At 48.4% G+C, this 23,811-nt stretch overlaps 1 protein-coding gene across 2 annotated transcripts; it reads right to left on the bottom strand.

Moving 5' to 3' along the window:
* Positions 1–324: 324 nt before the first annotated feature.
* On the bottom strand, positions 325–21,161 carry hip1 (huntingtin interacting protein 1). 2 transcript variants are annotated; one of them, XM_011618060.2, is made up of 31 exons: positions 20,838–21,161; positions 12,613–12,676; positions 12,161–12,303; positions 12,001–12,057; positions 11,244–11,324; positions 10,609–10,685; positions 10,419–10,480; positions 9,947–10,087; positions 9,761–9,818; positions 9,605–9,680; positions 9,352–9,495; positions 9,094–9,191; positions 8,941–9,013; positions 8,686–8,869; positions 7,754–7,842; positions 7,542–7,658; positions 7,143–7,244; positions 6,191–6,385; positions 5,964–6,111; positions 5,800–5,886; positions 5,401–5,508; positions 5,134–5,270; positions 4,114–4,224; positions 3,954–4,012; positions 3,601–3,694; positions 3,280–3,380; positions 3,094–3,199; positions 2,890–3,013; positions 2,700–2,761; positions 2,376–2,490; positions 325–2,300 (listed from the first exon to the last, which is right to left on the bottom strand). In XM_011618060.2, exons 1-31 carry the CDS (start codon positions 20,952–20,954, stop codon positions 2,290–2,292), a joined length of 3,141 nt encoding a protein of 1,046 aa, XP_011616362.2. In that variant the 5' UTR covers positions 20,955–21,161; the 3' UTR covers positions 325–2,289. The 2 variants fall into 2 exon arrangements, with proteins under 2 accessions (XP_011616362.2, XP_011616363.2); XM_011618061.2 differs by lacking the exon at positions 20,838–21,161 and adding an exon at positions 17,104–17,895.
* Positions 21,162–23,811: the final 2,650 nt, after the last annotated feature.

Below are 23,811 nucleotides of genomic sequence, written 5' to 3'. Positions count from 1 at the left end.
TTTGTTCTGCAAACAGGATCTCACATGTGTTGGTATTTAACAGATTCAAGAATTTGGACATGGGCCAAAAATATGGTTGAATTTAATTTAGGAGAAAATTGGACTGTCCGATTGGGATGTTGGGATCTTTAAAACTGAAATATCATTTTATAACCTCACAACAGATGAAGCTCGGGGGGGCAGATCCCAGGCTGGGAACCACTGCGAAGGTGGACTGGGACAGACGAGTCCACTGGTCCTGAAGAAACCCAACTTTTATTCCACTTATTTTGGAAAAACAGACAACCGTTCCACAAAACACCAACAAACTGGGGAGGTCAGTCATTACGAGCTGAAATATTTATTTTAAAAACTGAAAAAAAAGAGAAAAAAACAACCCCAATAGTACAAATAAAAAACAACCAACATAGTTTTAGTATATCATATGACGATAGCTTCCACCGTTGCTATGCGAGTGTTGTGAGGCAGTTTGAAAGGCTGGCTGAGCTGTAGGACTACAGACAGGAGGACAGACAAACAGAAGCGGGTCCCACCAACCAAGGTGCCTCCAAGACACTTGAAGCACAGCACATCTGCAAATGTGGGCAAAGATGCAGCTGATTACTGGTTGTGGTTCGCAGCACTTTAAAAATCGTTATTAAATACAATCCTGGACCGAACGGTCTTGAAAATAAAACTCTCTGTGTTTCAACCAGGCCAGAGCAGCATTAGAAAACAAGGAGGAACGGGCTGAAAAGGAACCGACGGAGGCTCCGGCCCGCTGACCCCAGCGTCCACGTCCACACGGAGAGAGTTAAAACGCAGACGATCGTGAAGAAGCGAGCAGAGAGACGCGTCCTTAACTCGGGGCACCGTCCGTCTTTCTGCAGAATCCGCCGGCGTCGGCAGGAAGAGGAGAGAAAACTGCACTGGGAGGAGAAGAAAGCAAATCACGTCCAAGGTTTAAGGTCTTTAGAGTCCATACACAGCTACGTGGTCTCCAGGAGGTAATGGACATCGCAGTTCCTCTGCCGTCCACGTCGGCGTCCATCAGTCTGCCCCCATAATCAGGCCAGTGGGCCTTTTGTAGCCCTTTCACAATAAAATGCATGTCACAAAAACACTTTGGATGGTTTTAGTCCTCCCGACTAAGCTCCAGCTCCTGCTGGTTCAAGTCCCATCTAACGCTTTGACTACGTAAGATTCGTTGCTTTTTATTTAATATAAGAAGTTTTAGCTTTGCTTTCTATGAGCTCCATGTCTTTAATGCCTTATAACACTTAAAATACATATATTCATTATTATAAAGCACAAAGCTCCATTATTATGCTTTAAAATTAGCACAAACTATAACCTTTCTTTTCCAATTCAATCAAAAAATCTGCTGCAATCATAATAATTACATTTATTTAATATATTCAGGATGCTGTCTAATGTTTTAGGAGTCACTTAAATTGACGTTTATAGGAGAACATCATATCTACGAGGATTTTAGTCGTTCCCTCAGTTTGCACCAAACAAAAAGGTTCCGATAAAACAAAAATTTAAGAAAAAAACTTGTAAGAATCGATGATTTAAAAAAAAAAAAGGTATTACTCCAAAGCGTTTTTCTCTGTTCTCATCTTCTGTCAGACTGGAAGATATTTGGTGAGTCGCGCTGACCCGATTCAGCTGTTTCAGAGCAAGACCGACCCCGAATGCAGCGGCAGAAGAGGCTCTCGCCACTCGTGCACCAAAGAAAGCACCACCGCCCTTAAAAAGTGAGGATCTGCTCTTGATTCAGAGACAACCCTCATGTGTGGGGAGTACAGAAATGGCAGCGCTCGGTTTAAGGTAACAGTCGCAGGCGGGCGAAAAAGGCGGGTGATAAACCGAAATACAACCGAGTGAGCTGGTGTGAGGAGAGGACGAGGAGGATGGCAGCTGTGAAGACCCCCGAGGGGAAAAGAAGATGGAGGAGAGAACTTGGTGCTCTCCACCGGGAGCTCGGCCCTTGTGCAACGCCGCCGTTCACGCCTAATTGTGCTTAATTAAAAAAATAATAAATCAACACCCGCACACAAAGAGGGAAACCAGTCTGATAAAGAGATGGCACAGAAGAGGAGAACCCTGTGTTGGACATCGCCGTTGTCTCTTCCCGTCAGGAAGCACGTTTAGAAAAGACGCACCTTTGATTTTGGCTTAAACAACAACCAAACCGAGGGCGACGCGGCAGAAAACGAGGGGAGGAAAGGGTGAAAGGCGGCGACTAAAACAGACGGACAGACGGGCGCCGGCATCTTCCAGGAGGGACGGTGACACTGGGAGGACTCAGACGCTGCCTGGAAACGAGAAAGAATCTTTGTCACTTTAGGGGCGTCGCTGCAGCGTTGGCGCCCCCTGTCGGACGCGCTTACCCTCCTCCTCGCCCCAGCCCTCCGCCACCCCCGCCAGCTCATAATGCTTCTTCCTCAGCTCGCCCAGACGCTCCCGCTCCTTCTGCAGACGCGTCTCCAGCTCCAAGACCAGGACCTGCCACGCACGGACACGTGCACCCCGTTAATAACCACAGGATTAGCTACGGTTCTTCCCATCGAGGGACACAAGCAGCAGAGACGCAGCTATGGTGCTATTTCTAATTCAGATTAGGGGCGTTTCTCTTCTCTATTCTATTGAATCCAGGGGTCAGAGGTTAATAATGCAATAAAGGGAAAGTGTCTATTGACAAGCGGAGTTCTGACCTGTGCATCCATCTCCTGCCGTTTGATCTGGGTCAGCGTCATGCTGGAGAAGTCCATCGTGTCTAAAACACACAGAGGCAAATATAAAAATGGAGTTTTTTTTTTTAAACCTAAACAGGATCAGTGACGGCTGAGGTAGAGTTGTGAGATAATAATCCGTTAACGGCGAGCGACTGGGACAGGGTCTCACCCGTCTCTTCGATCTGAGACTTCCCCGACTTGGTGGAGGCTACGAGCTTGGCGGTGGCCTGCGTGACGCCCCGGGACGCCTGCTGCAGGCGCTGCAAGTTCCCGCTGTCTTTGTCTGCTTTGACCTGGATGGTGAACAGAAGCAAACGCTCGCGTGGATCTGTCGGTCTACAGCGCGAAGCGCGCGGGGTCCGACGGGACTCACCTTGGACGCGGCCACGAGCTGAGCAGTGCTCGCGGCGATTTCATGCGAACAGACCATCAGCTCCTCGAACTTCCCCTTGCCCTGCACCACCAGGTCGGCTGCATCTCTGCACAAACAAAGCACCATCGTCTCACAGGAGGGACGTGGGATTGACTGCTAACTGACTCTGGGGGTGCTGATGCTTACACCATAACTGTGGCCCCCCAGCCCACTGCCTTGGAAGCAGAGATAAGGCCTTCAGTCCAGCGGGAGTTCTTGGCATAAAATTCCTTCATGGAGGCCGCCCCCTGGTGGAGGAAATGGTAATTGCGTATTTGAAAACATTCAGAACAGCTCTTGTTGTCCAAGGTAGTTTTCTCTGTCAACTGGACTGTGTTTCTTCTCTTTGAAGCTCTAACCGCCGCCACAATATGCCACTAGTTTTCTGTTCTCAGTTTAATAAAAACTCGGTTTTGTCCCCAAAAGTGCGTTGTGACTGCGGGTGGTAGAATCAGAATCATTACTCACTCTGCCACTTTCCACGATGTCCCTTTGCAGATGCTTGGAAGACAAAACCAGCTCCTTAATTGCCTGCATGAGGTCCGTGCAAGAGGCCAGAATCCTGCAGGGCGGCAGACACCAAAACACCAATAAAAACACCATAAAAACATCAGGAAAGTCATTCGTTGTCCTAAAATGATGGCGATTTGGTGAATAAATACTCCTCCAGTCCCCATCTAAGTTATGGACTTAATACACAACCTCCACAAGATAACACTAGTGGATCTAGAATTGACAAAATAAAAAGGAATTCAGCTCTTCTTTAATCTTTTTGTCCAGATATCTGGGTCAATTTTCAACCTCCTGTTGGAGGCTTTTACCTCTCGTTGACCTCCATCTTGACTCCTGTATCCACAGCTCGAGACTTGTTCAGCATGTCCTGTTAGCATGCAGACACAAAAAGGACACTTTGATGTCGGATTGTGAATATGGGCATGAATACACACGCGTGCACACACACACACACACACACACACACACCTCTATCCTGGCAGCTGCCGATTCCACCGCAGCAGAAGTTGCAGCCATTTCCTGCTCTACGAGATCTCCCAGCTCCCCCTGCTGGAGCTCCAAACCCCGAGGACGCAGTTTCTGCATGGAGTAAAAAATAAACACTGAACAATTCAACATTTATTCAAACTCTTCGTAGGGAAATGCTTACACTAACAGACGTGCGCTCACTGGAACAAAAGACCTGCTAACAACAAGAGCCGTAGCATCAATACAGCAACACCAGTAAGGAAACGTGTTCCGACCAGTTTGGATTTGTTGGTAATTGGCACCACAAATTACAGACAACTGTAGCCAAGCGGTGTCTGTGCATCATCTTCTGATGGTTGGATCCTGCAGAATGCTGCTATTTATCACTTTAACCGTCTCCTCCAGGTTAAACTGGTCCAACTATACATGTCAGAGGACTGCTGACCTGGTCAATGGATCTATAAAGAGAAGTGGATACCGTGTTGGGGGCGGAGCCTTCGGTAGTTTCCGTGGTTGTAGCTGCGCGTTCATGAGCTGGTAATTTAAGAGTCCTTACAGCAGATTTATGTAGCAACAAACTATTAATTGGCTGTTATAAACATCTATTTCACCACGTGAGCCTATGGAAAAAACCTTCTGGGTCCCCAATGGAAGCCCGTGACCGACGCCATCTCTGTAGTACCACAGTTTGGCCAGCAGGGTCCCTGCTTCCTGTTGTCTTAATAGATCCATGTTTACATCTAGTTTATGACCCAGTCTTAGGTCTATTGGTTGCACTTGTATATTTGCTGATCAGAAATAACTTTTATTTCAACATCCCATTAACTCATAAACGCCTCCATATGCTGCTCAGAAACTACGCAAAGGGGAATCGCAGAGCTAAAATTGCTGGCTATCTATTTAAAGTGAACAAAGATCCTGGTCACTCGCTGGGAGAGATCTAAACTCAGAAGGTTGTAGACAGAGCCTGAGGAGACTCTTTGATTTAGGATGCTTGGGGATTGGTGTGGAGTGTTTTACCTCGGCGGCGGCGAGGATAACCTCCAGAGTGGCCCCCAGCTCGCCACCGTCTGCCGCAGCCAGGCCGTCGCGCTGCTTCATCCGAGCCCACAGAGACAGAGCTTCAGCCCCGCAAGACCTGACGCTGTCCGAGAGGGCTAGAGAGGACAGGCACACACACAGGCCCGTGTCTACAGCAGGTTGCAGTCGCTCGCGCTTCACTTCAGGATGGTCAAATCTGCCTTTTCCAAAACAGACGCGTGTGCGAGTCTTTCCGGGCCGACTCACCTTCACCTTTCTCTACGGGCACCATGTGGGACGTGGCGCTGCCCTGGACGATGGTGTCGCTGATCAGGTGGCCGCACTGAAAGATCGCTCGCACCAGCTCAGGCAAACCTGAACAAAAGGCGGACGGTTTAAGACACCGCTCGCACTCCCGCCTCTGTAGATAGTTGTATACAGCTAAACAGGCTGTATTTCTGTTCACACAGTGAAGCTACAGGGGCTTTAGAAGCTTCTGCGTGTTTCTGCAGAAGTTGAACCAATGACCTAATAGTTCTAGTGGTTTTAACCTCAGATAGCAGAAAAGAGGATAAAGTAGCTCCACCAGAAAAAGGACATAGCTGGCCAAACTTGTGCCTTCTGATCACGTAGGTTTATATTGCGCCCCTCCGACGGTGGACTCACCTGAGTTATCAGCCATGAAAGCTTCCCTGCTCTTGCGGAGCTGCTCCACAGCGTCTAAAGAGGCCTGACATCGCGACGCCAGGTAATCTGCAGGGGTCCCAGACAGACACGGTGACAACACAAACTGCTAACAGCATCCATCGATGAGCCAGAGCGTGTCTTACCGGCAGAACTGGTGCAGCTGATGTGTGCCGGGTCGTCGATCTGAGCTAAAGCATCCTGGACCATCTTCTGTGCCTCCTCCAGAGCTCCCTGAAGACAGGACCGACGAGCTTCCTCCACCTGGCTCTCCAGTGCCTGCTCCCTGCTTTCCTGTGGACAGCAACACATTAACTCCGATTTTGACGAGCCACTCTCGAGGATATCGACTCCCAAAGGTTCGTTTTGGCACCTTTTCGTTGAGCTGGTTCTGCAGGACTTCTGCCGTCTTCACCCCGCTCTCCCTCTCGGTCACCAGGGTGCTTTGAACTCGCTGTAGCTCCTCCCCCTGGACAGCCAGCTCCGCCTCCACCGCAGACAAGGACTGTAACAGCTCTGCCTTCTCAGTCTCCAGGGCAACCAGCTGTGTGCTGAGCACCTTATTGGACTGTAGCAGGAAGAAGATGGCCCGGTCAGAGCAAAGGCGTGTGCTACCAGCTCATTCAAGCTAACTGGAAGCTAACTGGGGAAGTGGGGGCTGCTCAGCTGTGGATGACAACAGCAGGCTGAGGTACATCAACGCTCACCAACTCCTTCCCTCTACAGTCCTAATCTAGCTAACAGAAGCCCTTTAAAACATGTGCTTATTTTGAACAAAGGCACAAAATGGCGGAGAAATTCGGCTGTAATTATGTGTTAGAAAGTTTCTGCCAGTTTCCACTTGGTGAAGTAATTTCAGGGGGGGCTAGCTGGCTAAGACGCGCCCATACAGACATCTATGAAGGTCTATTGTTTGGCTTTGTGCAGCTATAACGCTTTAACTGCGAATTAGCGCATTTTGGGACAGCAAAGATCAACAGGAAGACGTGGCAGCAGATCATGCGTCCTGGTCAGGCAGGGCGCCAGTTGTGTTTCATGAGATGGCCCCAAAAAAATGGATTTACTGCTCGTGTGAATTGGAAAAATAAGAAAACGAGACTCACACTCTTGTTGGCAGCGAATCCAACAGAGGGTAAATGTTGAGAGAAGATGGCGTTACGATTATACACATACACGCAGGCGGAGAAACGTGTAACGCATGAACAGAAGGGAGGGATGGAGGAAGAGACACGGACAAGCAAGGTGAAGGAAAACAACCGGTGGGAAGAAGGAGGAGCAAAAGGAGGAATAGTGGGAGGTTTAAAGGTTGAAGTCAGGATAAAGACCTGCTCTGATGAATCCACGGTGCCCTTAAAAGATTCCAGCTCCAGAGACCTGGACGCCAGCTCCGCCTGGAGCTCCTGCAGCTGCATCAGCTGCTCTTTTTCCTGAGGGAGACACAACAAAAGCCACCGTTCAACACACACGGCTCCGAATTTCCTGTTTTAATCAGCTCCACTTTAAACAAAACATTGACATCATGTAGATTTCACGATAGAGACCCTCGTTTTGACCTGCTTTGTAGCAGTAAATACTTCACTTTGTATTATTTTTAAGTCTATAGTTACGTAGCATCCGCGTCATCACTCACTTAAAATCAGGGGCAGTTAACAACCTCTTGGTTTTACCGGCAATTAGACAAGACATTTGTCTTGTATGGACCTCTAATATCCTCGGTCACTCACCTGTCTCTCCGTGTACTCCTGCGCAGCCTTCAGCTTCTCCTGCATCTCCCTCCTCACCGCGTCCACCTCATCCTGCGCCACCCGGGCGACGCTCATCTGCCGCGTCACCTCGGCGTTCTGGGGACGGACACGCAGGCGGGCAACTCAGTCCAGTCTTGAGCACAAACAGGTTTGATTTGGGAGGGGTTGGTTCCCTGGGAGGACTTCCTCACCTTCCTCAGCAGGTCTGCGTGACTCTGGACCAGCTCTGTGTACTTCTCTTTCAGCTTGGTGTAGCGCTGCTCATTGGCCTGAGCCTTTTCTGCGGTTAAACATGCAGCTCCTTAGTCGACCACCATCTATCATTGACTACGTTTCAGCACATTTTACTGGAGACAGAACTACAGTCGGTGTCCTACAACATCAGGACATGCTGTGGGCGTTTTAACACCTGGACAGGTGCATATTTAATACCAAGCTCAGGAAAAACTGCGATGTTCAAGTAATATAAGAGCTAAAGAAAAAGTTGTTTAAACTTTCTGTGTTCTTTAGAGCCCACGTTTTCTGGTGAGGAATCAGAAAAAGGACCCCTCCCACATTCATTCCCACTTAAAAGGGCTAAACTCACACACAGGCCTTTCACGTTAGGTCTGAATGATCAGCACATTGTTAGCATTTGGTGCTAATTACACCTCAGATTTTCCTGCCCATCCACCTCGGGGCCTGAAAGAATTCGCCAAAATCCCTCAATTGGGACCCAACACCAGGCTGTAGCACCAGAAAGAGCTGTCTGAGGGAAAGACGAAGGTCAGGCTGGTTTGCAAGACACGGTATTCCGGGACGAGGACCTCTTCCCAACTGTGGGGCGCGGAGGAGGAATGGTGGGGGTTCTGGGATGCTTCGATGCAGCCCGACCCGCCGAATTCTAATGTACTGAGAGACAAACGTTCCTCAGGCCGATGGCTTCAAGAAGTGTCACTGAGGTGGTTTCAGCAACACGACTAGTTCCTCAGATACAAGACTTTTATATCATTTTTACATCCAAGCAGGCACCTCAGAACTGAAGTTTTAATAGTCTGGCTTAATTTTTCCACATGACAGCGACTAAGGTAACAATACGTCATCAACACACCAACAGCAACACGGACCGACGAGTCGGGCTTACTTTCGATCTCCGTCACGCTCCGATGCTCCTTCTCAGTGTCCTCTCTGACCCGCCGCAGGTCCTCCAGCTCGGCCTTCAGGAACTCGCTCTCGCCTGCAGCCTGCAGCCTGAGGTGGCTCTGTTCCGCCAGCTCCGCCTCCAACTCGCTCACGCGGCCCTTCAAGGCCCTGCGCAGCTGATCGCTCTGAGAGAGGGCGAGAGGGGCGGTTAGGTCGCGCTCCCCGCCGGCCTTTGAGCAGTTTGCGGGTGCTTCACCTCCAATCTGAAGGACTCCAGCTCATCTTTAAGGACCTGGATCTCCCTCGTGAGCTGGTCGATCAAACGTGCTCTGATGGAGACAAGCGTGCACAGAAGTTATGGATTCTTATCGGCTGCAGGCCACAAACACCGCCCCCTGGTGGACATTACTTGTCATCCTTGCGCGTGCCATTCTGGCTGTTGAAATTGAAGGGGTCAGTAGGGGCCGATGTCCCAAACAGGTCATCAAATTTGGTCTCCAGCGACTGCTGAATATTAACAAGAAGCAAAAACAAATCCCATGAGAGTTTTGCATCTTTCTGGTAGTTTCTGCTGGTCAAGCACGCGCGATATTTAAATAAAGTCTTTAAGCGCTGTTACGGACAGCATCGGTCATAAAAGCGGCCATGCTCCGTCTGGCCGAGTTACCTGAAAGGCAGGGACGTCCGTGTCCACCAGGTCATCCGTCTCCACCGCGTGCTCCGACTCCGGGGACGACGACTCCGCAGGAATGACGACCACGGGACTGATGTGCTCCGACAGAGCAGAAGCGCGCAGAAAGTTGGGAGGATTCTGCGGGAGGCAGAAACAGTGAATGTCAGAGGCGCCGTTTAAAACACGACTAAAAAAAAGCAGCTGAGAAACCGGAGAACAACTGGGGCCAGTCGGGTCGGATCCTCACCTCAGGCAACTGTGGAATCTGGATCAGCCTCTTGAAATACTGCAGGTTACTGGAGCGATAGAACAGACTCTTTATCCTGCAGGAGAAAGAAGGAGGAGTCACTAAGGTGGGGGGGGGGCGCACAACGACACAGGCATCAGCAGGAGTGTGTCGTACTTTTTAAACTGCTCCAGGAAGCGATCTCTGTGGCCCTGGAGGGTGTCTGGAGGAAGGCCTGTCAAAGCAAACACCCCCTTCAGAAGTGCTTCACAATCCCACTGTCCATCCACTCATCCATCCATCATAGGCTGGTTGTGTGTGTGTGTGTGTGTGTGTGAGTGTGTGTGTGTGCGTGCTACCCACAGGAATGCAGCTTGAACAACAGTTTGACTGTGTAGTCGTACAGGTGGCTGCAGTCGAGGATGACCTGGATGAGGGGGGCCAGGCGACACTGCCCCGCCGCCGTCACCGACACCGAGCGGGACATGTCCAGGGAACTGAACACTGACGGAGGGAGGAGAACAGGGAGCTGGTGAACACCACGAGATAATTAACCTCGGACAATACACACACATCAGATTACTCGTCTTGATTGCGCAATATACTAGGCACGGACATCGTGTTTACAGATAAACAACAAACGGGGACAGAAATGCTTCCATCGCGCTCCAACGGGAAACATTCCGCCACCTCTCCCGAGCCTCTGGCCACATGCCAGCGATCTATTTTTAGTCAGCCGTTACCTCGGATCGACTCGGACAATAGCGGGTTTTTTCGTAAGGCTCAGACAAACACAGCTGGCGGGACGGCCAGGGTCGGGGCCAGGACGGCTTACCGCTCAGGAAGAGGTTGAGTTCGCACTCCAGGTAGTCGAACATCTCGACGGTCAGCTGGAAGCTAGAGCGGGAGAGACAGAGCTGAGGCGCAGCGACAGCAACGAGGATGCTTTACCGGGTCTGCCCTTCCGGGTCGACCTCAGAGCGGACCCGCTTCCGAATCACGCTCGGGCGAATCGGCAGACTCACAAGTTGTTGACGTCGTTCTCGCCCGCCTCCTCCAGCTGTCGGTTTGACATCTGCAGGTTGCCGGGGAAGCGTGGATTCTGGAAAAGACAGAGCGGGAATGGATGATTGCGACATTCGATCCAGCCCGGCGTCGCTGGGCCGATCAAACTCCCCCCCGGAGTCAAAGCCAAGGAAAATAAATTGGCTGCCTGTTATGTTGGGATACACAGGAAATCGAAAGTCCTTTTTAATGTTCCTCAGCTGTCAGTTAACAGCATTGATATACCGAGGTTATTAATAGAGTATTTACACAGATATAACCCACCAGTTCTGTGTGCTATGATTCAAAATGATTCACTTCCTCCATTTGATTATACGCCCTATATTCAGGCTGTAATAACAACTTTCATTTATCTTCTCTCTACTTTCAGTGGGAAAATAAATAAATACTTAAATAAACCAACATTTGAGAGGAGGAAAGCTTTGGAGTGGCCAAAGTGGCACCTGTATTTTATTACTGGGAGGGTTACAGCAGGTCCTCCAGGTATAACCACCGCTGCATTTTCACTATGACGCCACGTTATATAAAACTTTACTGTAAATGCTGAAGTGTTGCTGCAGTAACGTTGTTGGGGTTAAAGGTCGGGACAACTCACTTTGATGTGAAACTCCATTTTGGTGATGAGTAGTTTGAGGTAGATGCTGCACAACTTTCCATAGCCTTCACTCAGGTGACCCTGGAGGGGGGGGGGGGATTGAGAAGTAAGATCATTGGTTGCTCAAGATTTACTGCCGCATATCAGAAACCAACAGTGCTTTTATTGGAAAACTAGAAATCAGCCAGAGCTCATCCAGTTTTTTCAACCAGGAGCTTCTGACTTCCGTTTTTTCCTTGAGTGCGGGTGTGTGGCACAGGATGACACAACAGGAAATTGAGGCAAAAAAAAACCAAACCTTGGGACTCAAGTTTCCTTCCTGCGTTCATCATTACGCAACGGATTGAAATGACTTATTCTCAAGACAAAGACACTTAAATCAAATTAGAATCGGCAACGGACCGCGCTGCAAAGCTGAATAAATTCCCTTGGGTATGAACTGGAGTTTTCTTTCGGGGGGGATTTCAGAGGCTTTTTTGGAAATCGCAACATCTGATAGAAAGACGGGAAAGTACAAAAACAACCTGACATCATAGTCGTTTACTGGGACACTGGGAGAGGCTGTAACTACTGCTAAATCCCCCATGTTCCCTCGAGAAGCAATAGTTAAGATTCTTGATTTAGAAGTGGGGCTAATGTCTATTGCAGGACAGCATCATTCACCATATCCCTCAATAATAATATCCCACTAATATTCCCAACATGTCTAGTTTCAGGGGATTGTGCCAAAACATTATGACAACCGTGGTTTCCTTACCCACATCCTGCTCATATCAGTTAAATCCGCCTTATTCCTCATGGAGTCTTTTATCACCTGGAGAGGCGGAAGGAGGAAAAGGGGGGGTAAAATGTTGTGAAACCGATGACTGAGCAGTCACGGCTGGAGCGGCCGGGTCATGGGCCGGAGGCGTACGTACATTCGGATGTCCATCCCGCAGCAGCTTGTGGAAGACGTGGCAGAATTTCCAGCAGAGCACAGCGTTGCTGGACAGAGGAAGTCGGGTGACGGCCGCCCAGAAGGTGTGGGCGCCTTTCTCGTGGTGCGTGCCCAAGATGCAAGGTGACGGCGACGGCGTCAAGGACGGGTGGCTGACAGTGCTGGACATTTTTAGTGTGGACATCTACATTCATGCAATCCCACTCCTTCTATTTACACAATAACTCAATTATAGAAATAACTGTAAATGGAATTCATTGTAAATCTCTTAAGAAATCACTACTCCCCAGAATAAGGTTTAGTCTTTTGTCCCCACACACACACACACACACACACACGCGCGCACACACACACACACACACACACACACACACACACACACACACACACTCACACACACAGGAAATAACAGCTGAGACAATGTGAGGATATTCCTGGCATGCTTCTCTTTGACAGCGACCTCCTGTGTGTTGATGGCCTTATTGATGCTGATGACCTGGGGGGGAGATAGAGGGATGAGAAAACTGATAACTCACAGAAAGAAAAAACTTCTCTGCACCACTAAAGTTTACTGGAGCTTCCAGAGCAACCCGATACTGGACAGAATATTCCTTCTGTTCCAGGCACCGAAGCATCCGCCTGGCGTGCAGCATCCCACCAGTTGTGGCAACATTAGCATCAAGATGCCCCTCAATGGAGCAGAAAGGTGTCTTAAAAAAAGGGACAGCTGTGCCCTGACGTTCTGAAGCATGGCTGTGGTTCAACTGGGCTCAACCATCTTTCATAATCTCACTCCCCACAATGGTCCTGAGCCTGCAACCCTTCCTCCAGCACACTAGATCGGAGGTTCAACATGGAAACCTTGTAAAACATATCACTCCAAAGGTCAAACTGCAGTCGGCCCGGCTGTGGAAATTTGATTTTGCATATATGTTTTACAGACTTTTTCCCTACAACCAAATATAACCACCAGTGGCTGTTCAGGAAGATTCTCTAGTCGATAACCTCCGTCAGCTGCCGAGCCTACCTGGGATTCAGTGTCAGCAGCATTGCGTTATCAAAAAGGGAAGTAGATATTACACCACTTCCTGCCTCGTTGTTAATCAGCAAACAGTCAGAGGTTATTGTTCTGGTCACCGCCAGTCAGGCACGTCGCATTTCGCAACGTCAAAATGATCCTTCAGTGTTAAATGTTGCAGTTTTGTTTATTTTTTGCACATAGATTTCTAAAAAAAGAAAAAATGAGAAAATTCCAATGGAACTGGTTCCCACACGAAGACGACCCAATTAGGCAACAGTGAGACGTTGTACTTTGTGTTTGGGCTGAATGAGTGTGCCAGCTGCCTGGGACTCCTGGCAGTGGCTGCTGGCATGGACACATCAAGGGTCTGTTGGGCCCCCACACTGGGGCCAAGCGCACCGGCTGACAGTGTAATAAAGACAAAATAACACCGAAAACAGAAGTTAATGACTCTGGAGCTGCACGTCCAAACTCTGCCCCCCTCACCTGTCCCTCCCCGTCTGAGCTCTAAAAAGCTGGTGTGTTCTGGCATCTAGGGCACCATCCCCACCCTCACATGCTCACTTTTGAATGAAATGTTATTAACAGAGTGGCGAAAGCGTGTTGTTATGCACGTCAGGCTTCAATCAGCCCCTTCTATAAAAAGCAGGCATTGAGATTTTGATCACAGCCGAGCTGTGTCCACCGATCCGGGCGGCCCAGAGAAAGCATCTTCCCAGCGGCCACCTCCGTTCCGAGCCACAATGACTGAATTGTGAGACCATGAGAATTTTGGGTTTCAAATCGATTTTGAAAGGGAGCAAAAAAGAAAATGGCCGCATGATTCTAACTACAAAAACAAACAGCTGTGATTATGTTCCAAAAAAACAAAAAAACAAAAAAAACCCATCTCTACTTAGTTTGTTATGCATAATAAATGCATTGATTATGCAAAACATAATAAATGCATCTATCTAAATGTAGCCAGTTTGGGGAGGATTTCTGTAAAACATCAGCTGTAAATACCAAAAACACATAATCGCCTGATTTCAGCAACAAGAGAAAAGTCTTTAAAAAACAGCAATAAACACTACCCTTAGAGTTATTATTGTTATAACCACTCACTATAACTGTTTTATAACCATTCGCTAATGGAAAGGCAAGGACAACACAGCAGTAACAGTAGTCAACAACATGAATTTGCATTTAAGGATTCAACTCTGCAATTCAGCTTTAAAATGAAAATATTCACCTCAGCCTCCTAATGGGACAGAAATACAGCTTTTATATAATGTGTCACATCTAAAGACATCATGAAGGACACTGAGCAAACGTTCTGCCTTACAGTTCACGTCCTAATCAGGCATCAAGCAAGATCACTAAAGGTCCTTTCACACCAAATCCAGTGTGTGGGACACAGGTTATAACAGGTGCTAATAACAGGTGATTCCCATTCCCACTGCCAAGAGACCTGCATCTCTCTCCCCAAACCAGAAACACAACTGCTGCTGATTTCCAATGAAAAACGACTGTTTGTTCCAAGGTAAGATCCTAACGCTAACTGGCACACAGTTGTTAGCTACAAGACATTAGTAGATTAATTAAAAGTTTATATATATATTTACAAAGTACTGATCAACGTAACGATATGGTGGTGCACTATAAACAAGTGGAGAACATACCATTTAGCAACGGGCTAACATATCAGATAGTCCTTTCTGTCTTGTTCGACATATCAAAACTATTACTGCGGAAATTTGATACGATTTCTTTGGGAATATTTTTCACAGGAATTGCTGAGAAAGCCATGTTTATGTGCCTTTGGGTATGATCCAGGGAAGAAAGCTTGCCAGGCCTAGCAACTGTAACCATGGGTTGGGGAGGCGGGACTTATCAAAGAGTCAATTCCTGCTTCAAACCAGATGTGACCATTCCAACGCTGGTAGAGCTGGAACCGATAAAAAAAACAGAGTCTCTTGCAAGGTCATTTAACCAGGAAGTGAAAGTTGCTTTTACTTATTCCCACCTACTAATATAAGCTGGGTGTTAGCACACTGTGATGACTTTGAAATGAACGTATAGCTGGTTCTGAAAAGACAACCATTCAAAGCAACAAGTCACATCTAACCAGACGAAGGCGACCGTGAGCGTTCCCGCTTGAATAACACAACCGTTTTGCTGAGAGGCCACGTGGGACCGACCATTGTGACGGGCACTTCAGGACTGGAGGGGGCAGTGGGGTTGGTCATGTTGGGACTTCCTGTCTTGGCACACCCTTCACTGTCCACTTCCTGTCTGCCCTTTTGGGGGGAAAAAATAAAATCAACGCTGCTGAGTCAACCTGGAAAGCTCCTGAGACTCCAGATCATGGTTTCAAAAAGTTTTGTTTAAAGCCGAAACAGCGAGTTAAATTAAGCTAAACTCACAAATATGTAGTTTATAAATCAGGGGAAAATCTCTTTAACATGTGCAGCGATACGCAAAACCTAAAGCGCCTCTTTAAATGAATAAAGGTTCTTTCGGAGCAAAAGATTTTCCATAAGGAACTTCTCCAGCCTGAAAGGTCACACCTCAGAACAGAGTCCTCTGTATTGCTTGTCCAGCTACCCTTTTGGCATCTGAGTGGAACACCGGCTCTGACACACCCATCACTCCACACCTCTTAAAAAAAGGTGCACAGCTGGCATTGAAGCCCGTGTGCTAGTGGAAATAAAAGGCCTTTTTTTAGAAAGGGCTCCTTTTCCTGTGCAGTTACTGTACAGAGAAGGTGTGGGAGGGAGAAAAGCCACCAGCTCTGGGACTCAGCTTGTCCCAGAATCATAATTCTTCTCCGAAGTGATGGAGAAACTGGGTACAACCTGGCACAGTAAGCACTTCCTCTTCCAATAATAACATAACAGGAGGCAAACCACTGCACACAATGACATCATCACTCAGGAGCCCTTTAAAAAGCATGAAAACAGACACGTCGGTCATCAGCAAGTGAAACACAAACCTTGAGTGAGGGTTTGACAGGAACTTCCTGTTGGACATGGCAACAGCACGTTTTTAAAGAGAAAAAAAAAAAAAAAGTACACCGCTGCTAACAACACCGAGCGCGCACGAGCGTCGCCGTCATTGCGAGTGGGTGGATTTCTCTCTGAGAACAAACCCAACGGCGCCTCGGGAACTGATGCAACTGCAATTACGCCTCGTTACCGACGTGCAGCCATCGCAGACGTTACTCAATCCTGTGGGGGCAGAACGGGCCCGGGGAGGACACCGCGGGGCGCCTCGGGGTGGAAGGCCTGGGGGAAAACGGTTTTCCAGATTTCATACAGTCCAGCTGGTGTTGCAAACAGCCAGGTTCTGACATAAACGTCAGATCTTGGCCTGGGGAAAGGGCCTGCAGACAGTCAGAAGACCAATAACAACTTAAAGGAATTCAGATTAGATCCACAGTCCTGAAAAGTATCACCACTACCCCTACATGTCTGCTCCTGTTCCATACGGGCAGCTGAGATCTCTGAGATGGGAAGGGGGGGGGGGGCTGCTGTGTACAACAACTGGGATAGACGTCCTCCAGTGTAAGGATCACAGGAAAGGGGAGTCTGGATTGGTTCTCCACCCCCCTACTGGTATGAAAGGGATGAGTTGTGTCCCTCTGGCTGGTGGACACCTGTGGAGGACGCAGCCAGCTATAGTTGACATGCACGGCACATTTGGGCTGTGGTTCCAGGCTGCAGCTGGGGTGACAGAAAGGCTCAGGAGGAGAAAAAAAAGTTATATTTTAATCCACCCCGCGGTTCCAACTTCTAGTAAAAATAGTTGTACTCGGTTTTCCCAGGAAGCAGAATGCGCGTCTTTGTGTTACCAGATTTCTGGCCACCCCCCACAGAAGGAACAGAAACGCTAAGACTCGGGAGAGGAAAAGATGCACTTACAATCTTACTGAGCTCCATGGTCCAACTTGAGGGAAGTTGCTTTAGATCCACGGAGGAAGTCCGCTGGTTGTATCCGAACGCGGCGCAATTGGCAACAGGAAGACGGCTGAAGCAACGGGCGCGTTTTGAGGAAAGCTTGGGGACGGGGGGGGTGTGGGGGTGGTGTCAGCTCAACCTGGGTCCCCCTTTGGTGTTAAAACTCTCCCCTAATGCTCCCTTATCCTGTATGATCCGTGCGTCCTCGTTTGGCGAAGACTTTCGGGTCGCGAAGCGCGACGCTGCAGACGGAGGGAGTCCTGCCGAGGCGCGCCCCCTCCCCCGATGTTCCCGGGTTCCAAACTGAATCAGCCCCCGGCTGGAGGTGTTCACCCGTCGCGGGGGCCTACCTTTATCCTGCAAATGACGCGCTCTCTTGCCAGACAATAGTAGCGAGGAGTTGGAGGATGAGTGGGATAGCTCCAACCCGCATGCTGGGGGTGCGGGGCAGGAAGTGAGTAGGAAACTGCGGGGTTTCCAACGCGTCCCGTTTACTTTTCCACAATTTAGTAATAGATCTGGAGGCACTGGCATTTAAAGCTGGAAATGTGCGTGAATCAAGTGAAGGCACAAATGTGGATCCACGGGGGGAGAATTCCCGGGTAAATGGCGCCCCCACCTGGCTGCTCGGAGGCTGACCTGACCCGTTTATTATGAAGGCCGACGTGCACAACAAACGCACAGATGTCATTTTAATCCTCCATTTTCTCCAGCCTGCCACACCTCCTGCACCCCCACCCCCCAGGCACCCCCCGGGCTGCTTATAGAAGATGCTTTAACCCTCTGAGAAAGTGAGACCAAGAAACTGATGTTTCAGATTTCCTCCCGTGCGAGCGGTGGGTTTCAGCCAAAGGGGGCTTTGGTTGCCACGGTTACCGACAGCTGTTGGCAGCACACAGGAAAGTAAAATAGAACATACTGCGGCACCACTTAGGCCATAATTTAGCCTGTCACTCATATACATAAGACTCATCAACGCTTGTCTTTTAACTCTAAATGGCTGAATAGAGGAAAGTTTTATTAGAGGATAAAAGTCAAAATGAGAGAAATGAACACCAACATATGAAATTCAACCCCCAGAGCGAGTAAAAGAGCAAAGACCCAAACAACATCCTATATATTATAAAGGTACATAAGCAGGAGCTCATCAGATCAGACATCTACGTGGAAATCTTGATATTTAAATGGATTCCAGGGTAAAGACATGACCTGGACATAAGCTGACCAGCAGTGATCGGGCCAAGATCATCAATACGCTGCTTATTACACGTATCATTCAAGCTCCATTCTGCTCTCCAGGAGCAGACAATGCCTCCTCTTTTCCCCCCAGAGCCCTTCACATTCTGGTACGGCCCAGACCTGCAGGGGCAACACTCGCTCCGACTGTTCAGCTGACACAACAACTTTATCAGCGGGTAAAATAGGTCTAATTTCTCCATAAATATAATTAGAATTCCATTTTTAATCATGTCTCAGCACCAACTCATCACCAGGTAATAAATTCAGGTGGCAAGGTCACGCGTTCAGGGTCGACAGATCTCAAACAACCGTTAGAGACATTTTTAATTACTTTTTATTATCTAAATTGTTCTTGGAATTCTTTTTTACTAGCACCACTTTTTACTTACTTTCTCCTGGTGTAACAATGCAAATCTGCCCTTAATGGGACAAATAGAGGATATCTTATCTTCAAAAGGTAAAGTTTGAACTAGAATGCTACAATAAAAAAGCAAGACGTCACATCCTCTGTTCCCATTTGGGCTATAAACAAATTCCACAAACTTGCAATTTGTAAATTCATGTAAATTCTTTTATTTTATTATAAGAGTAACTCTACGCACAGATATGATACAACTGTTTCCATGGTAACCAAACTAATACCGCAGCAGCCAATCTCCAAACCTTTAAGTTAATGTGAAGAAATTAGTTTTTTTCCCATTCAGGTCCGACCAGGTGGTTCCGATGCCCCAGTGCCGTTACTGGTCTTTTATGCTGGGCCATGTGTCTCCCAGACACCCCCACATTTGAAATTAGAGGATGCGAAGTAGGCAAAGGAAGACCTGAGGAAAAACGGGAAGAGCAGGGAACAACGGAGGCACAGATGTGGGGGGATTAAAAGGTTCTTGACTTTATCCACCCTGCTCCTTCCTGATGGTGCTTAAGGCCAACAGCTCCAGCTCTGACATTCCACAGCTGCCAGAGGGCTGAGGAATAATCAAAAGAAGGCCCAGCCAGTTTAGGGAGATAACGGCGTGCCACGGCAGCTCTAACCCGTGTTCCTACATCCACAAGACGAGTAAACATCGAGTCAGAGCTCCAGCAGGGCAACAAAACTGGCGCAGACGGGTAGAAGGGATGAGGGGGAAGCCGCCTTCCTTTTAAAGAGAAATGTAGAGGTCGTATCTGACGACAAACACCTTCAACAATTTGCATTGAGGGATGTGGGAATGGCTGCAGCGAGGTCAGCGGTTGATAGCCGTAACCATGGCAACAAAACTGACACACCCACAGAGACCAGGTGGAACCCCATTGCAGAGGCGTAATAGATTTTAAAAAAATAACTGCGGCTGTTGATGCTTAAATTAGCAATGGAAAAATGTGGTTTTGGTGTCAGACCCCACCTGCACGTCCCAGTAAGCAGACTGGGTGATACAGAACGAGTCCTCAACACAAAAAAGCCCTTTACTTTAACTTTTTTCCCCTTCTTTTACAGTTTCTGATAAAGTGTCTCCAATGTGCTGTTTACTGGCGTTGAGAACATATAAAGTGGGCAACAGGAAATGCAAAAATAAAAGCGCCAGGGACAATTATGAACATAAACGTATCATTAAAGCAGACACGGTGTTATCTGTCTGCCCAGTTTGGCTCTTTTTATAACCCAGCGTGGAAGCCAAAATGACAGAGCACTTTAAACACGCCCTGCTTGTTTACTCAACTCCACAGCACATCCGTGGCCCTTCCGGGAGAGGGGGGGGGGTGCACGCACAACTGGCACATACCTGCCCTTCAGACCGGGATGTGCTCAGTCCATCAGCGGGGGCGTGCGCAGCATATTGCAGGGGGGGGGGGGACCACATCACTCCGGATAGTCTGACCTACATTCCCTCTGCCCTCCCCAGTGCACGGAGGGAAGGGAGGGAAGGAAGGAAGAGACCACCGCCGAGCAGGAAGCAGCCAGATCCACAGCCCAGCTGCAGCCAGCATACATTCCCTCTGCGGGAGGGCCCTTCGTACTGATCTGGGAGCCCAGACACGAGGTGATCTTTGTCGTCCGGCAGGATTAAGGCGGCCGATCATCATCATCACCACCACCACCACCACCATCATCATCATGACACAGCTCGGCCGCCTCCCTCTTGTGTGGACGGGTCGCACAAGTAGCCCAGGAATCAGAGTCCAACAAGCCATTTAGACCACTGACCTACATTTCAATGGCGCTTTTGTAGTCCAGTAGACTCATTCGGGTCTCTGCCGACCGCAGACACGCACCGCCACCGCCGACACATCCGAACCACAATCGGCGCGATTCACACAGCAGCGCGCAGCGCGCAACACGAGCGAAATACGGACAAATCAATCACGGCTCGGTCGCTTCCAGGAGTGGAATCGAATCGAGTGGAGTCGAATATCCTCGCTTGACAATTGCCCCCCACGCACGACTCCACGCTTTTAATAAGAATAGCATTCCTGCTCCGTACCTGCCCCCTCTCAAAGTTTTCCTTCTCCAGCTCCAGACTGTTAGCCCCGCCGGTTCGTCGGATCACCTTGGGAATAGCGTTGGGTACTTGCTGCATGGAGTTTTTCATTCGATCCATCGCGCTCTGTTGTGCAGACGCGGACAACGACGCGCACAATGCAAAATCGAATAAGTTTCGTGTGGATGAAAACAGCTTCACTGCGGGGGAGAACCGAGTCTAACTATGACAGAGAACAGTCCATTCTGTGTTGGCCATGGCGTCCCGTTCGTTTGGCTTTTCTAGCTCCCAGTCAACAACAGGAGCGGCGTGAACAGCGCGCGCCAAGTCACCCATTGTTACGTAAACTTCCGGTTTCTTGTGTCCAAAATAAAAGTCGGATTTAGCTCATATGACATTTGTAAATCATCGATTTAGAGCGCCTGACCTGGCGACGTGCTGAATGATGTCGACTTTGCATTTCTTTATTCAGATTTTCGGATTTGATTTATTTTTGCCCAAGAATATTCCGAACAATAATACGCCTCTTTAATTTGTAGGGAGGGCGAGGGAAATCACAAGTGATTATGAGAAAGCACTTTTATTTAGACATGACTTTTGTGCCTCGCACAGGAACGAGATTGAAAAAAGGAAATACTCATTTTGTCTAAATGTCTAAATTTAGACATTACCATATGTAGACTAAACTTACGTGTAATGCAATGTCATTTAATATCTGACATTTCATCTGTCAGACAATGACTTCAGTGTCAGTGATTAAAAACCACTGGAACACCCAACACACTAAAAACATCTGGACCTAAACCTGCTAGCTGTGATGAACTTGTGTGGCATGACCCCAGGTAAAAGCACAATTACTAAATTTGGCGAAATTCAAAGGATGACCTGATTGGAAATCTAGTAGTTTCAGATTTCAGCTCTTTGCTGAGTCACAGCCTGTTTGCAGACATTTAAGCGAAAGTGTTCATGCAACAAAGAAGGGGATAAAATATTTTTTTTTAATTGTTACATACACCCCAAACTGTGATTCCGGGTAGCCAATCAAGGCACTCGGAGAGAGATTAGAGTTGCCTTCTATTAATAGAGTATATAGGTAGCAGCAATACAAGCTTACAGAACATAGTAGGTTGCTTTATGATTAAAGCCCCTTAGCTTTGATTTTTGGCAAATCAAGGCAGTTTTATTTTATTCCTTTTTCCATCCTTATTTGTATAAATCCGCTATAGAAACACACACAAATAGTCTAAGAACATCTTTAAGTCACGCGAGTCTTTCATATCTGGGGAAAGATCCAGTTGCGAAGCATGTTACATATAATGCTCACAGTTTTGCCAGCCCAGCCAAAATTATATAGTTTGGTAGGGGCAGTTACCGCCAAGAAGGTTGCATTCCTTTCATTTTTGTATTCTTATTACTGGATTTGAAACCCTGCTTCGAAGAATAGCAGCCAGACTTGCGGAATACTCGGATCACTATTTACGCAGTTTGATGCATTTAAAATTCACGTCATCGTGACCATTTTTCTTTTCTGTGAACCTTGTAAAACTGTTGTGAACGTGTGAAAAATGGAAAGTGCCAGCTGCCCTTGCACAGAAAAACCATAGAGAAAAGTAGAGGGAAAATTGCCTCTTGCAGATGAACTGGACACATTTTTCAGCAGGTTAAATCAACATGACGCTTCAGATGGCGTCAGCCGCCAGACTCGGACCAACAACCAAGTGCTCACTGTTGATGAGCAGCTGGTGACCTCCATCTGATGGAGAGCGAACCCTTGCAAAGCCTCTGGAGCTGCAGGCTGAGGCGCAGGGTCCTCAGAGACGGTGCGGCTCAGCTGGTCGCAGTCATCTCCAGACTATTTCAGTGTATTCTGGACGTGTTCCCAGCTGGTGGCTGGAGTCCTAAATAATCCCCACCCTTGGAAAAAACACCTGCAAGGGACACTGACGGTGCATTCGGAGCACAGACAAATTAATTTTCCTTTAAACAAAAAATATATAAAGATGAAATCAATAATTGGATGTTTTGAAATAGCAAATCCGAGTAAGAATAAAGTGAGCAAGTGTACATTTTTAGACCAGTCCTATGCAGTAACATGTACTGTGTACTACACAGAACTTTACTGCGCTGGTCCTTGGGTGGACGGCTCCTCCAGGCCTGCGTGTTTGCCTCCAAGACACTGCTTGAACCTGCCATGTAGCGCAGTAGCATGTGTTTAAAGATTAAGCTATGGGTTGTACAATGAAATGGCTGGTGGCCGGACCTCTGCACATGGAGTCCGGCCGGGCACAGCCCGAAGAGGCAACATGGAACCCCCTTCCCGTGGGCTCACCACCTGCAGGAGGGGCCAAGGGGGTCGGGTGCATTGTGTGTTGGGTAGCGGCCGAAGGCAGGGACCTTGGCGGTCTGATCCCCGGCTGCATAAACTGGCTCTAGGGACATGGAATGTCACCTCTCTGGTGGGAAAGGAGCCTGAGCTGGTGCGCCAGGTTGAGAGGTTCCGAATAGACATAGTTGGCCTCACCTCAACGCACAGCAAGCGCTCTGGAACCAGTCTTCTCGAGAGGGGTTGGACTCTCTACCACTCTGGAGTTGCCGATGGTGAGAGGCGACGGGCACTTCTCGTTGCTCCCCAGCTTAGTGCCTGTATATTGGAGTTTACCCCGGTGGATGAGAGGGTAGCCTCCCTTCGCCTTCGGATGGGGGAAGGGATCCTGACTGTTGTTTGTGCCTATGGTACAAACAGCAGTTCAGCGTATCCACCCTTTTTGGAGTCCTTAGAGGGAGTGCTGGAGAGTGCTCCTTCTGGGGGCTCCCTCGTCCCTCCATTGGGACTTCAATGCTCACGTTGGCAACGACAGTGTGACCTGGAGAGGTGTGATTGGGAAGAATGGCCCCCCTGATCTGAACCCGAATGGTGTTTTGTTATTGGACTTCTGTGCTCGTCTCAGATTGTCAATAACAAACACCTTGTTCAGGC

The sequence above is a fragment of the Takifugu rubripes genome, chromosome 11 (genome assembly GCF_901000725.2).
Source record: "Takifugu rubripes chromosome 11, fTakRub1.2, whole genome shotgun sequence".
NCBI classification, from domain to species: domain Eukaryota; kingdom Metazoa; phylum Chordata; class Actinopteri; order Tetraodontiformes; family Tetraodontidae; genus Takifugu; species Takifugu rubripes.
The sequence above is the reverse complement of the archived record's forward strand: the minus strand, read 5'-3'. Positions and strand labels throughout refer to the sequence as shown.